Raw genomic sequence first — 14224 nt, 5'->3', positions numbered from 1 at the left:
GTCATTCACAGATTTGCTTCTGTATTGTTTGCCGTCACTATTATGTGACAATATAGTGTCATTATTACGGATGGGTAAGTAGTAAATTTCAGGTTTAAATTAGAAGCGATTATAGTAATTCTGGTCAATTAAATTATAATTGAATAGTACAAATAGTAGTATCTTTTATTTTTATTTTTTTTATGAAATTCTGCAAGCCTTGGAAGGCCGAAGCAGGAGGGGTAAAGTACATACAGTGACGTAGCGGTTAGCACGACCTTTAATACGCCCAGAAGACGTGGCAGACTGATCACACTCAAGGACAGTCCGCACAAGCAATGAAGATGAAGGACCTGATGTGATGATGATCATGTGCAGACGATAAAAAAGTGCCTAAGAAATGCCCACACCAATATTCCCCGCATGTGAGCGGCCAGCCTGGCCGCAACCTAAAGAGACGAAGAATGCCCTGTGAAAGGCTTCATACGAGAGATGTGGACAATCTCGGCAGCGCAACAGCAGGAGTCAGTTGGAACAACAACAGGTTGAATGCGATAATTAACGGGAAAGGTCTGCTCCAAGACGGTGTATGGGCCTATGAACCGAAACTGAAACTTCTAGTCCAAGCCAGGAGTGCAAACTGGTGTCTGGAGTAGCACCTCATCCCCAAGGCGGAAGAACACTGCGCATTGAGATGTGTCATAGAGATTCTTGCGGTCCTGTTGCCCTGCTTCAGTGTTGATGCAGGCAAGCTGGTGACAAGGGAAGAGGCAGGATATATATTGTTCACAATACGATGCAGCTAGAGTGACAAGGGCGGAAAAGAAAGAGAAGTCAAGAAAAGAGGGCGAACGGTCATAGACAAGGTAGAATGGTGAGTAGCCAGTTGTGCGTTGTATGGTGGTATTATATGCAAAAGCAATGAATGGCAAAATTGCGTCCCAGTTTGTGTGATCTGGCTGTATGTACGCTCAGTCAAGCTGTTGGTTTGAGGGTGGTAACTGGAGGTTGTCTTGTGGGTGGTGCCGGAGGCTCTGAGCAGTTGATCTATGATGTGTGAAAGGAAAGCCTTTCCACGGTCGTTCAGGATGACACGAGGAGCACCGTGACACAGGATTAATGCTTGAAGTATAAATGCAGTCACTTCAGAAGCCAACGCCGAAGTCCTACAAGCTGTTTTGGTGTGACGGAGTTAAGTGGTGGACAGCTGTTGCTATCTATCAATTACTGGTGAGAGAGCTGAGAAGGGGACCATGCAGGTCAATGCCAACAACTTCGAATGGTTCCGATGGACATGGGACCGGTTGCAGCTCTCCACTTTGAGCTGATGTTGGGAGCCTTTGGCGCTGACAAAGAGCACAGGAAGCGACGTACCTCGCTACACTAGCAGATAAGCCAGGCCACTAGAAGTGACCTTTTATGCAGTCATACGTTTTCTGGAAACCAAGGTGACCAGCAATCATCTCGTCGTGATAGGCCTGAAGAACATGAGTGCGTAGAAAGCGAGGCAGAATAGGCACCCAGCGTTGACCGTCAGGGTGATAGATATGGCGGTACAGGACGCAGTTGTCAAGCTTGAATTGTGTCAGCTGTCGACGAAGGTGGGCATCGGTTGGGTGTGAAGTTCCCTGAAAGCGATCTATGATGTGTCGACAGTAAGAGTCAGTGAGTTGCTGAGATATGGGCGGTCCATGGTCATCAGAAGGAATGTGGTCAATAGCAGTTAAGGCCAAAAGGTATGGAAAGACCACCCGAAAGCTTGGCACGAACAGTTGTAGCGGAACCATTGCATGGTGCCGTAGGAAGTGGGCAGTGTGAAAGCACATCTGTGTCCTGGTGCTTTTTACCATGCTTGTAGATAATAGTGAAGTCGTATTCTTGCAGACGAATAATCCAACGACCAAGGCGTCCAGACAAGTTCTTGAGCGTGGAAAGCAAGCATAAGGCATGGTGGTTCATAACGATGGTAAAATGGCAGCCGTGAAGACAAGGTTGAAACTTCTTTACCAACCAAACGACAGCTAGACACTCGTGCTCAGTGATGGTATAATGCGGCTTGCGTACGCGACGACCCTCTCACATAGACTTATCTCGCTGTGGGAGAATACCACCGGTGCCGTGACTGCTAGCATCCGCATGTAGGAGTGTAGCTGCATTTTCATCGAAATAGTGAAGTACTGGTTCAGATGCGAGGGCATTTTTCACATGAGTAAATGCGGATTCGCATTCAGGAGACCACTCAAAGGGAACACCAGAAGTGAGTAATTTGTGCATAGGTGCCGCTATTGAGGTGAAATCTCATATGAATCGGCAAAATAGGAAGTGAGGCCAATGAAACTGCGTAAATCTTTGGCCTTTTCAGGGCGAAGGGAGTGAAGAACCACTGGAACCTTGTCAGGATCAGGACGAATGCCATCCTTGCTCGCAATGTGACCCAAGACCTTAATTGTCTTGCTGGCAGAATGGCACTTTTTCATGTTCAGCTATTGGCCAGCGTTGGCAAGACACATGAAAACTTCGTCCAGACGTTCCAGGTGTTGAGAGAAGGTTGGATGAGAAAAAAAACAATACCGTCCAGATAGCGCAAGCAAGTCTTCCACTTCAGGCCACGCAGAACTGTGTCAATCATGCGTTTAGATGTCGTGGGAGCATTGCAGAGGCCGAATGGCATTACATTGAACTCATATAGCCCATCTGGTGTTGAAAACGCTGTTTTTTCTTTATCGTCCTCATGCATAGGTATCTGCCAGTAGTCTGAATGCAGATCAAGGCTTGAAAAGTACTCAGCATCCTGCACTGAATCCAAGGCATCGTCTATGAGCGGCATAGGGTAGAATTCTTGAGCGTGATCTTGTTGAGTGCCCGGTAATTTACACAGAACCACACAGAGCTGTCTTTTTTCAGAACTAGAACGACAGGGGATGACCAAGGATTACCGGAGGGGCTTAGTATCTTCTATTGCAGCATGTCATCGACGTTTTCTTTAATGACTTTTCACTCGGCTAGAGATACGCAATATGGTCGACGGCGAACGATGGACCTGCCATTGGTCTCTATCCGATGTGTGGGGACGGAAGTCTGTCCCAATGAAGTGGAATGCATGTCAAATGAAGCTTCATGCTTTTTCAGCAAAGCAAGCAACTGTTGTGACTGCGAAGGGGTCAGGTCGGAACTGATGGCAGCTGTAAGGGCAGAAGGAGATGCGGAACGTCCAACAGGAGAAGCTTTAGAGGAAGCAGCTTCAACAGAAACGACAGAGAGAGGCTCTGATTTAGTAACGCAAGCCAACATACTGCCCTTTGGAATGAGATTGTTCCGCATGCCAGGTTTGTAGTGCAGACGAATGCGGAGCCATTGTCAAGCTGGACCAGCCCTAGCTGATGCAAAGGTGGCTATCCCTAATTTCAGACAGCGTGCAGGTGGTTGTATGAGCACGTCACCATGGCCAATGACATCCGATGTGGTTATAACAATATGTTGATGGCAAGGAGGTAGCTCGAGGTCTTCTCCAGCAAGCAAGCGAATTGGTGCATCATCTGCATGAAGCGAATAGGCGCTGTCAGTCATGTGAAGAACACGTTGCCAGCAGCAGAGGGAAGCGGATACCGTAGAAAGAAAATCTCATCCTAATATAGGCTGCTAGGCACACAAACTTAACACTGCAAATGGTACATAATGCAAAAATCCATAAATCTAGACACGAGCAGTTCACGTGGTGGAAGGTCGAATGGCGTCCCCTTGAGTAGCAAGTAGTGTAGGTCCATCATAAGGAGTGGTAACTTTCCGTAGACGCGAACACAAGTCGTGATGGCTAATTTAGAAACTAGCACCAGGGACTGGTGCTTCCACATGTACTCCTTCTACTAAAGCAGATAGCACATTATGCGGAGGCACTGGAGGAATTTTTGTCCTGTCGTGCAATGCAGCTTTTCCTCCAAAAGCTGCATAATTTAGTTTTCCAGGTGACGGTTGGTGAATTGAGAGGCTGGTCGAAGTGGTGATGTAGAGCAATGAAAGGCTAACAGCAAGCGGTGTCTGGCAGGATGGCAGCTAAAAGCCATCTTGGACGTTGCAGGTGGTGATGGAGAGCGGCTGGGACGCAAAGCATAAGGACAGCGTTAGAAAATGGCCCCGGCAGAAAAGTTGTCCTGTTCGTATGTGTCAAATCTGCGATGCTTGGCTTGCTGACGCTTGTGACAGAAACGTGCAGTGTGGCCACGATATCCACAGTAGTAGCAGATAAGTTGAATCGGAAGCCATGGCGGATAGTAAAGTTGGTTAGGTGCATCGGGAGACATCGAGGCCAAGTGTGCCGGCATTGGTTTGGGAAACATTGATAATACTATGGATGGGATAACTGCAGCTACGTGCGTGTATTTTGGTGGGGGCCTAGGGGCTAGAGGGTCCGTGTTGATAGTACCAGCTATAGACGCCAATTCCTCCTTGACAGCTTCATGCAAAATGGTACTGGAGGCGTAGGAAAGAATTGGACCTGCCGAGAAGCCAAGAGACTGCAGCTCTTCACGTATGATTGCGCAGACCATTGCGTGCAACTAGGGATCGGCGGTGGGATTGTTTTCAGGGGTGTCCAGTGGCAGTCGTACAGATTTGAGTTCATCAAGGCACTGGCGTATAGCTACAATATCAGCGACGGTAGCCGGGTCCTTGATGGCCAACGCATTGAAGGCGATATTGTTGATGCCTTTGAGTATGTGGCATATGCTGTCTGATTCTGTCATGGAAGCATTGATGCGGCGGCAAAGAACGAGGACATCCTCTATATACGAGGTATAGGAGTTGGCGAGTTGTTGCTTGCAACTGTCGAGTGTCTTCTTCGCGAGGGCAGAACAAACTGCTGGAGTACCGAAAGCTTCTCGGAGCTGCTGCTTGAAAATACTCCAATCGGTGAAGTCGATCTCGTGGTTGAAAAGCCAAGTCTTCGCTATGCCTGTGAGATAGGAGGAGACATAGCGTATCTTCAGCGCCTTATCCCAACGGTTAGCAGAACTTGCCCGGTTGTAGTTGTCAAGCCAATCCTCCACATCTTCACCGCGAAGGCCAGTAAACAGGCGGGGATTGTGCTGGGGCTCACTGACGACCCAAGGTGGAGAGGCTGAGGCAGGCGGAGCCGATATTGTAGATGTAGAAGTGTTAGATGGTGCGTCCTGCGGCATGCTGGTAGACAGCTGGCACAAATGGCGACCTGAATGCAGCTCCAGGAAGTAAAACGGGCCGGCAGAGGACTGGGGACCGCGAAGCAAGCTCCACCACGTGTGACGTAGCACTTAGCACGACCTTTAATATGCGCCACAGACATGGCGTACCGATCACACTAAAGGCACAGATCAATCTGAAGATGAGTCCTCAGAAGCGGTGAAGACAAACCCGATATGATGATGATCATGTGCAGATGATGAAGAAGTGCCTAAGAAATGCCCACAATACACATTAAAGGGACACTAAAGGTTACTATGAAGTCAAGTTAAAGTGATAAAGCAATGCTCTAGAATGTCTAAGGCGTCAATAAAATCGTGAACAGAGCTTTAGTAACCGAGAAATTGACACTATTTGAGACCCCCCAGCGACATTCCGGTACTAGCCCGATGACGAAGGCACTCCTCATCATAATTTGTCACTAGTACTCAACTACTCGTATTAAAAAGATCATTTGATTAGGTTATAGGACGAAAGAAAATGCTACTTGTCTACTTCTGTTCGATTCTAAGAAAAAAACATTTTGACGTTACCCTTCAGTAGTATGGGTGGTTGAAAGGTTTCGTTTTTGCTCGACTCTGCGCCACGCCCACTTTGGAGTTTCAGTTGTTTCGTTATCGCATCGTGCTGCGCTGGTTCTGCTGGATCGCGAAACTTGCATTTGGAACAAGCAGCGAGAATGCCACACCATGTGATGTCGTGGAATGCGCGAACGGTTCGCGGAACTTGGCCAAGGGCAGTTGCAGTGGCAAATCCAACGTTACTTATCACTGTGTGCTAATGAGTGAACCTCTCCGTTCGAAGTGGTTAAGTGCCGTACCTTTGCCACACTGCAGCGCGTTGGCAAAGAGCCGAAAAATCGCAGTGTGCTTGCTGCACTTTCGTCCAGAGGATTATGAGTTCAACGCCAACTTACTGAAGTCGTGTGGAGTGTCTTTCAAAGCAATGCTTTCCCGTAGCGCTGTTCTGTCATTCTTGCCTCCATTCTCCGAAACGCAAGAGCAACTGCAGGTCGAAGACGGGGTGGTGAGTGCGGCATTTGGTTTTCACGAAGGAAAAGCTACAAATGTGCGAATATGTACAGCCATGGCATACAGTTGCCGTCGTAGTAGTACGCAATGATGCCGGCAGCGCGAGCCCTCAGCAGCAGGTCACGTTCGTCAATGCTTAAATCGCTGAAGTCGAGCCCAGTATCGCGAGCCAATGTGTCGTTGTCAGGGTCGTCCATTGCAACGAGCGTCAAAGTTGGCGTCATAAGATAAAGAACCAGATTATCGTCGCGCGCTCTCCTTTCCGCTAGCCACCGTAGTTCTGCTGTCGGCTCTGTCTTGGCTCTGTTTCTGGCCGCGCGTTTGCGTTTTGTGCAGCAAAGCCGTAGCGCCGTCTGCGGGCGCCGTTTTACTCACCGACGGCGCAACGTCACTATGAGACCATGACGTCACCACTCCTCGATTGGAAGGCGGGTGATTTGAACTGCGCTAGAGGTACGCGGACGCTTCAGAACGCATTTTCTCTTAAAATAAGTCTCTCCTTCGCATGAAACAAGCGTTTCAAGGTTTCTGGGATGGTATTTTAACAGTTCAAGTTGACTCAATATTAACCTTTAGTGTCCCTTTAAAGCAGTACATCCAGAATTAAAGTACAACACACAAAATATTGCAACAAGAACATTAGCAGAAAAAAAAAGATGTTGCATTATGCAAACAATAGAATGAAATCATTTTATGCAAGTATAAATGTTGTTCGTTTTGAAGCACATAAGTGTTGTTTTTTCATACAAACATGACCCAACCAACCGGAAGCTGACAAATTAACAAAGGGGGTGGGGGATTCCCTTACTTGAAAAATTAGAAACAGTTCTATCAAACAATTTTCAGTGCCGTCATTAAGGTAATTTTATCACAAACACAATTGAAAATTTTTTTGCAATGCTGGCAGTGCAGAAAATTTATTTAGACTTTTGCTTTTTTTTTTTGTAATTCAATATACTTGAATTTCATGATTGTGAAGGCCACCAAGGTGTTTTGCATTCACCTGTCGCTCGGCTCGATGTGCGTCTTTGTCGGGGCGATTTCAGGAAATGTAGATGTCACGTGCAACTTTGACTGCACCAACTGCATGATGCCAGCAGTTTAGGTGGTTACAAGAACTGAAATTCGGGCAAGTTTATAAGAATTCGTACTTAAAGTGCAAAAAAAAAAAAAAAGAAATTCACCGGTGGTTACAATACTCCCTAATGCAAAATTTGAGAGCCGCTCTGTGCGTGTTTTCATCTCATGTGTCAATATTTTGTATTCTGATTATATAGGTACAGTCGAACCTCGATGTAACGGAATTCGAGATGTAACAAACTATTTTCATTTTCCGATCTTAGTTGCATTGAAAACCGTGTATTTCTTTTGCAATTTAACTAATTTCGTGACACGGTTTCAATTTAACAAAGTTTTCGGCCATCTCAAGCATGAACTTTGAGACTGTATGGCTAATTCATCTAGCAAAAAACTATAAAAATGTTGGCAGAGGCAAAAGTTATTTCAAACTTCTTTCTGCATGAAAATTTTGAGCAGCAAAACTGCCGTCAAAGCGTACGTGCTGGTACATGGTAGGCAGGAAACTCCGCTGCACCATTTGTTGCATTGGTAAACAACTTGCAGAGGTTGTGGGACGTGTGGCAGCTTGCAGTGCTCAGAGAAACGCAAAACCTGATGATGCCTTTCTACGCAAGAGTGATGGGGAGGGAGTGAATGCATGGTAACGTGATCAAGCACACGATGGGTGGGAAGGGCCCAGGCATGCGCGTCTCCTCTCATGCATACGCTCTCTCCACTGTAAGTACGAAGGTCGAGTCAAATTGGTTGGTGCCTTACGCACATTTTGTTGTTCCCACGCATCTAGTGTTGGCGGTCGCATAATCTCAAGTTTCCAAGACACTGTGAAGCGCTCGCTCATGTTGTGACTGATGTTTGCCTGAGCGCGTATGACACCAATAGAAGTACGAACCTTACCTTGTGTAGTCTCTTCGCTATCATCATCACTGCTCTGCCTTTCTGGCGAAACTGTGATTTTCTTTTCATTCCTTCTTTTTTTTCTCAGGACTAATACTCGTACCTTTTCACACTTCTTTCTTCTTTTTTTTTTTTTTTTTTTTTTTTTTTTTTGTGGGTGCCAGCTGCGGGCACTAAGCGCAGTCAGCCATGGCGTTCAAGATTTACGGGACCGCGCGACGCAACAGACGTAAATCTTGGACACTGTGAGCCCCATCGATGAATTGTCCCCAGCGCGAGCTGCCCTGCAGGCGCTGGCGCTCTTAATCGCGCTATTATGGCCCGACCTTCTTGCTTTTTGTTTATTAGCGCTTACTAACAAGAGAAAGAGACTATCCACCAGGACTATTCTGGGAATTTGTGAAGTTTTGAATGCCGAAACTTTCAACCTCAAATCAAAGAAATTCACAATTTAATTTTTTCGCTAGAAGTACAACTTCGTTAATCTAGGTTCGACTGCACAAGGTTTATATTAACTCTGTGAGTAGTGTAGCTGGTGCGGACAATCTGTCTCATGCAGCGAATTGCAAATGGAGCGAACTACCTCGATAATCAGGAGATCAGCACGTGGGTGATGTGCGGGCACGATTCACAGCAGCTGCCAGACAGACCTCTACTCATGCGACACTTTGTTTCCATACAGACGATGTATGCTACTCTGTCGCCATATCGTAGCCATCATCACCACACTGCCTGCCTTGCGTGGCACTACACTTTTCTTTGCACGCTTTCGTTCTACCAACGATGAGAGCGACCCTTCGTTGCGGGGAAATCATGCCACCAGTGTCAACGGCGACAACACCCAAAGGAGCCCCTCACATTGAGCCTTACTCGTAGCCGCACAGCATTGCCCCTTGCAGAAGCAGTGATCCCTGTCACACATGCTAGTACCGTGGACTGACCTCAGCGGTGTCAGCCGCTGACGAATGTAGCCTTCCCCGCTTCACGCCACCCTGGCCCCCCCCTCGGAAGCACTGATGAGATCGCTCATGCGACTGCAGAAGCTGTGGCCGCCAGCAACTCTGTGCATGTGCAGGCCATCTCCGCTCTTCCTCCACTTTCATCTCCCGCTTCGCTCCGCGTTCGCTTTCATCTTTTGCTATGCTCGTTCGCTCAGTTATGAGGGACAACAACATCGAGGCACGCCGACACTTAACGCAAGAAGGGGCGCCTAAGAGCTTTGCCCTAAAAAGTGAGGAATTGAGAAGGAAAGCCAGACAGCGTGAGCACTCATCCTGTCTGGCTTTCCTTGTGTCCTCGTTATTATTATTATTATTATTTTTTTTCACTTTAAATCAAATACGAGTTTAGGTGGTGATGCGCAGATTCAGCTCGATTGTTTCTACCTTCACGTGAGCTTAACTCATTCTGTCGAGCAAGCACAGAGACGAAATTAATAGGCACACTTGCTATAATTTTCGACTGGTCGTTCATGGACCAGCACGCCACTTCTATGGCCTCGAGTCTATCCTGTGCGCACAATCTCGAGCGCCATCACCAATGAGCCACTTGATTGGAAGCAAATTTTTCACAACGGCTCTTGCTCGCCATCTCGCAAAAGAGTGGTGAATTTTGATCACAGCAGCATTGCCTTGGCTGGTAAGCTGTATCTGCACTGCTTCACCCGGTTTTGGCGACCGATGTTGATGTTTGGTTGCCGAGAAACCACTAACGAAAGCAACAATATGGGGACAATCTGAATGGGACCATTTGGTTACATTGTGCTCAGGAATATTGTTCGAAAAATCTAGCGAGACGCCATACGGTATCCTAAACTTTGATAATCTGTAAAATTGGTCGGCGGCATGGTGGTTTCACTCCTGTTTGATTTGCCTGCAATCTAAACGAGTTCATGAGGTGCCGCACCTTGCTATCCATTTCAGTGGCGCAGCACTGGTACCCTCTGAACCACGCTGCTCGTTTCAAAGGGTGCAGGGCAGGTTCTCGATTTTTCTGGACCATTCCTACTTATGGTGCCGGATTGGTGCAGACAGGCAGATGTGAAACATCAGCACAGCAGATGACGCAAAACATAGGCATAAGTACTGTTGAAACATCGGTTACGCTAGTTTGCTGCATCTGCACAACGCTGGTTTTGTTGTTGTCGCATTGTACAGTAGCATATTGGTGTATAATTTGTCATAGTGTGCAATTCACATGTTCATGCTGATCAATTCTATTTTGACTTAAGCAACATGTTTCTGTCAATTAATTGTCACTACTGGTTGCTTCCTTGTGTTCTTATCGCCCTCTCAAGCTGATAAACAAGATGAGTAAAAAAAAAATTGTGCACATGTTCACCAGTGAAGGCCGAAGAAGTTTGATTATATAATATGGTGCATATTGTCTAATCCTCTGTAGCTAAGAATGGTTGATATTATTTAACCAAACACATAGCATGTAGGTACTATCACACTGAATATGAGCTACAACAAGAAAGTGTGTGACAAACACTCACGCGCTGTCACTCATACTGAGCCCGATAGTACATGTGTACTACTTTTTTCCTGTTTTTAAAACCGAACACCTTGGAAACAGCCATATAGCTGTGGTTCGAGGCCTCTTAAACTAAAGCGGATGGCGAACGTTAGGCAGTGTTTCGTTTGACGTATTTTCCAAAGAGGAGAGGCCAGAGTCATTGTGGTGTCGGCATCAAACAACATTCCACTGAGTTTGCATGGACACTGAGATGCTGACAATTCAGCACTCCTATAAGTGGGTGCGTCTCCATTCTACCTAAACGACTTGCCTGTGATATCATTGTGAAGCTGTGTTTGAGGGCACATATTATTCAAAATGTGGGCTAATTGTTGAGAAAAGGGTGTGTGCATATTCAGAAAGCTGCTCAAGTCAATCACATCCAAGTGGCTGCTAATCGCCAACTCGCAGCGTTCTGTGCCATGACAACCCATCAAGCCTGTCAAGGGGTTAGGAATTTTGGGGAGCAACTTTCTTTCTGGTAGCTTGGGTTGTTCACCTCTCTCGGTCATCACTGGAACAATGAGTACAGTGTATTTGCTTCCCCCTTTATGCGATCATCTTTAGGGGTAGTGCATGTGCTTGGTGTTGACCTTCTCATCAGAGGGGGAGTTCCGTGACCTCTGCATGACCACCGGATTGGCCGATTAGGACATGAACTGTTTTCCTAGCGAATGATGTAGGGAAGAGTGACGGTTTTTTAAGAGAAATATTGTGTGTGTGGGGGTGTTCTGCCAGAATTTAGCAGGCTCCAAGCTTCCCAGATAGATGTAGTGTGCTCCAAGAACAACGTAGCTGCATGCTACAAGTTAACATGTACTGGACTCTGTACTTGAGCCAGTATGAGTTCGCCTTTCCTTTTAAATAAGTTTGCCCAATTTCCCCCAGGTAAATAAACACCCTGCTTCGTTCCTTCGACCTCCCAGACTCGAACTCATCAGCAAGGAAGCAAATCTTATCGAGAAAGTTCAGATGACGGTGTGGGCCAGCTCAGTGTCCCTGGGACAACCCGGTAGCTCAGGCCAGCTAGCCGTTTTGAGGCGCATTGGTGGCATAAGCTAGAAAATAGCCCTTTATGTGATGCCTGACTATGGGACGACTGTACCAGACTCCTACAGCGGACAAACATTAGGCCTGCACCACGTCTGCACCTCAATATTCCTTTCGAGTGTTGCATTGTGCCTGCACCACTGAAGTGAAATGGCACAGTATCTAAACTTCTCATGGATGGATGGAATAACTTTAATGAAAGGTCCTGCGAGCTACGGGGTGCAAGGTCCCATAGAGCGGGCTACTCCCACGTTGGGACCGGGAGTTGTAACTCCCTGGCCGCATCGTGGGCTTGCTGGACAGCCCAGAGCTGCTCCGCCTGGTCCGTGCTACGTAATGCTTCTTGTAGCCTGGCGGAGTCTTGATCCTTGTTTGCGTGGGTCTGACCACACGGCCAGAGCAAGTGATGTACCCATTCCCAACTTCTCATGCTCCGTTGGGAATGGGTTCACAGTGGTAGGTGCAGGCGAATCAAACGGACTTTTCATCTTTGACTTGTCTTGGCTAGGAGTCATGTCAATGGCAATGCGACTTGCTAACTGAAACTGTCTGTTCATTTTTAAATTTATATTTGTTCATTCTGCATAATTACACAAATCCGAATACTGAAATTCAATTTGAGGCAAATACCAAATAGCATAACATTTGATCAAATATTTGAAAAATATTGAATTTGCCCAAGCTTAGTCATTATACACTTAGCAGTAGATGTCTACCACTTTGATTAAAAAGTTGTAGTTGTGTTTGCACCTTGGCAAGTTTCTAGCTGGTATCCCATGGACTTTTCGTTTTCTAGCTTTCTTTTTCCTGAATTTAGAGATACTAAATGGGCAGGGGATTGCTATGTAAGTAGCTTCAAGTTGAGATGTTGAAGAAGATAGCCTGACATGAATTATAGCGCAAAGTTCTTTACATTAGCCTAATGTGACAGTCTCTCACAGCTTTCTTCATTGCCAAGTTGCATTAGGATGGTGCGTAAATGCTGTCAATCTGTAACCAGGTTGTCTCGGGGTACAAAGAAACTTCATGATTCTTTGTGTAGTGCTTCACTAACGTGTAACTGTGCTATCCTTAATTGCTGTGAATGTCTAGTTTTGTGCTAGCTGTGCTAAAGGCATTTTCCTCCTATAGGAGGAAGCATTTTTGGCTCGAGTAGAGATCAAGGTCCGTATACCAGATGAACTCAAGCCTTGGCTTGTAGATGACTGGGACCTTATCACACGACAAAAAAAGGTAGGACTGGCTCCCTCATTACTTTACTGCTTAAGACAGCTTTCAAAGAACGGTCTATACTCCCATTTTATGTATGGCACGCAACATTAAGAAGGCTAGGAGACTTCTCTCACTCTTCGCAATTGCGATAAAAAAAATTGTGCGTCATCTAGTTCAATGTAACATAAGACATACTTTTATGTAACAAGATATGATTTATTTATTACACTGAATACGTCATAGATCTGAACTTGTTTGATGCCAAACAATCAAAGTGGCATGTTTTTGTGACCAGTGGCTACAGGGCACTGCTTGCACTTGCAACCAAAACATACCATGTCGCATACTGGAAGCACAAATGAGCACAAATAACAGATGATTTAGCATTGTTGTGGTAATATAAGAAGTAGTTATTTCGTAGAAAGCATCGCAAGTTAAAAACAACTGCACATACTACGAAATGAGTGGAGTGAAACTTCTATGACCACACTACTTGCATATCTTCTGCAGTGTTGCTCGCTAAGTAGGAAACATAGAGTTAGCTTTTCCTTGTACTATCACACTTGAATGAAATGTGAATGGGAAGAAATGAAGAACACCTCTTACACTTGATAACTTCAAAGTGAGATGTGTGATAAGGGCCTAGCTTGGTGCCAAGTGCGTGCTGGCTTCGAAACTATGCCTCTGTGAATTAATCACCCCGGTGTCATACAGAGCTGTGAGTGTAAAAATGGAAATCCACTTCCTAGTTCACTTTTTCATGTTCACATTTCATCCCAGTGTGAGTGTACATTATATTGCGGCAATGTCTTTTTCATTCCGGTTATGCCATTGTATTGTTGCAAAATTTGGATTTTATCCTAATGTAATAAACAAGTTGGACTTGAGCACGGATTTGTAACGATGTTTATGGCTATATGTCTAACAATGAAATTTCAAATAGTGCTCAGTAGCACAGTGTGGCTACTTACCTAAGTATTTGTGTTGTTAAATGGTGATATGAACAATAAAGACCTCTCCTGCTGTAGATCGTGTTGTGGCATCGCAACATCCATCCAGAGTGTAGAATTGTAAAATAAAGCCTCATGTTGGAAAAAAAGGAACAATCATGCATAAACCGTTTCTATTAACTGATGATCTGAGATTTTGATGACTGCGATATCATTCTGTGTCACTGTTGTTGGGCATTGTGTCACATAAGTGTGAAGATTACATAATTTTGCTACATATTAAGGACCCAGGTCTGC

General features: G+C 45.8%; 1 protein-coding gene across 3 annotated transcripts in view; it reads left to right on the top strand.

Annotated features, from left to right (window-relative positions):
• MRG15 (mortality factor 4-like) overlaps nt 1–14224 on the top strand; it is a 66843-nt gene that overhangs the window by 24009 nt on the left and 28610 nt on the right. For all 3 annotated transcript variants that reach the window (XM_050188790.3, XM_055076974.2, XM_050188791.3), the window contains one exon: nt 12897–12998. In XM_050188790.3, the coding sequence (XP_050044747.1) occupies nt 12897–12998 (102 nt within the window). The remainder of the gene's footprint in view (nt 1–12896; nt 12999–14224) is intronic.

The sequence above is a fragment of the Dermacentor andersoni genome, chromosome 2, assembly GCF_023375885.2.
Source record: "Dermacentor andersoni chromosome 2, qqDerAnde1_hic_scaffold, whole genome shotgun sequence".
Taxonomy (NCBI): domain Eukaryota; kingdom Metazoa; phylum Arthropoda; class Arachnida; order Ixodida; family Ixodidae; genus Dermacentor; species Dermacentor andersoni.
Note: the sequence above shows the minus strand (reverse complement) of the source record. Positions and strands in the feature narration are given on the sequence as shown.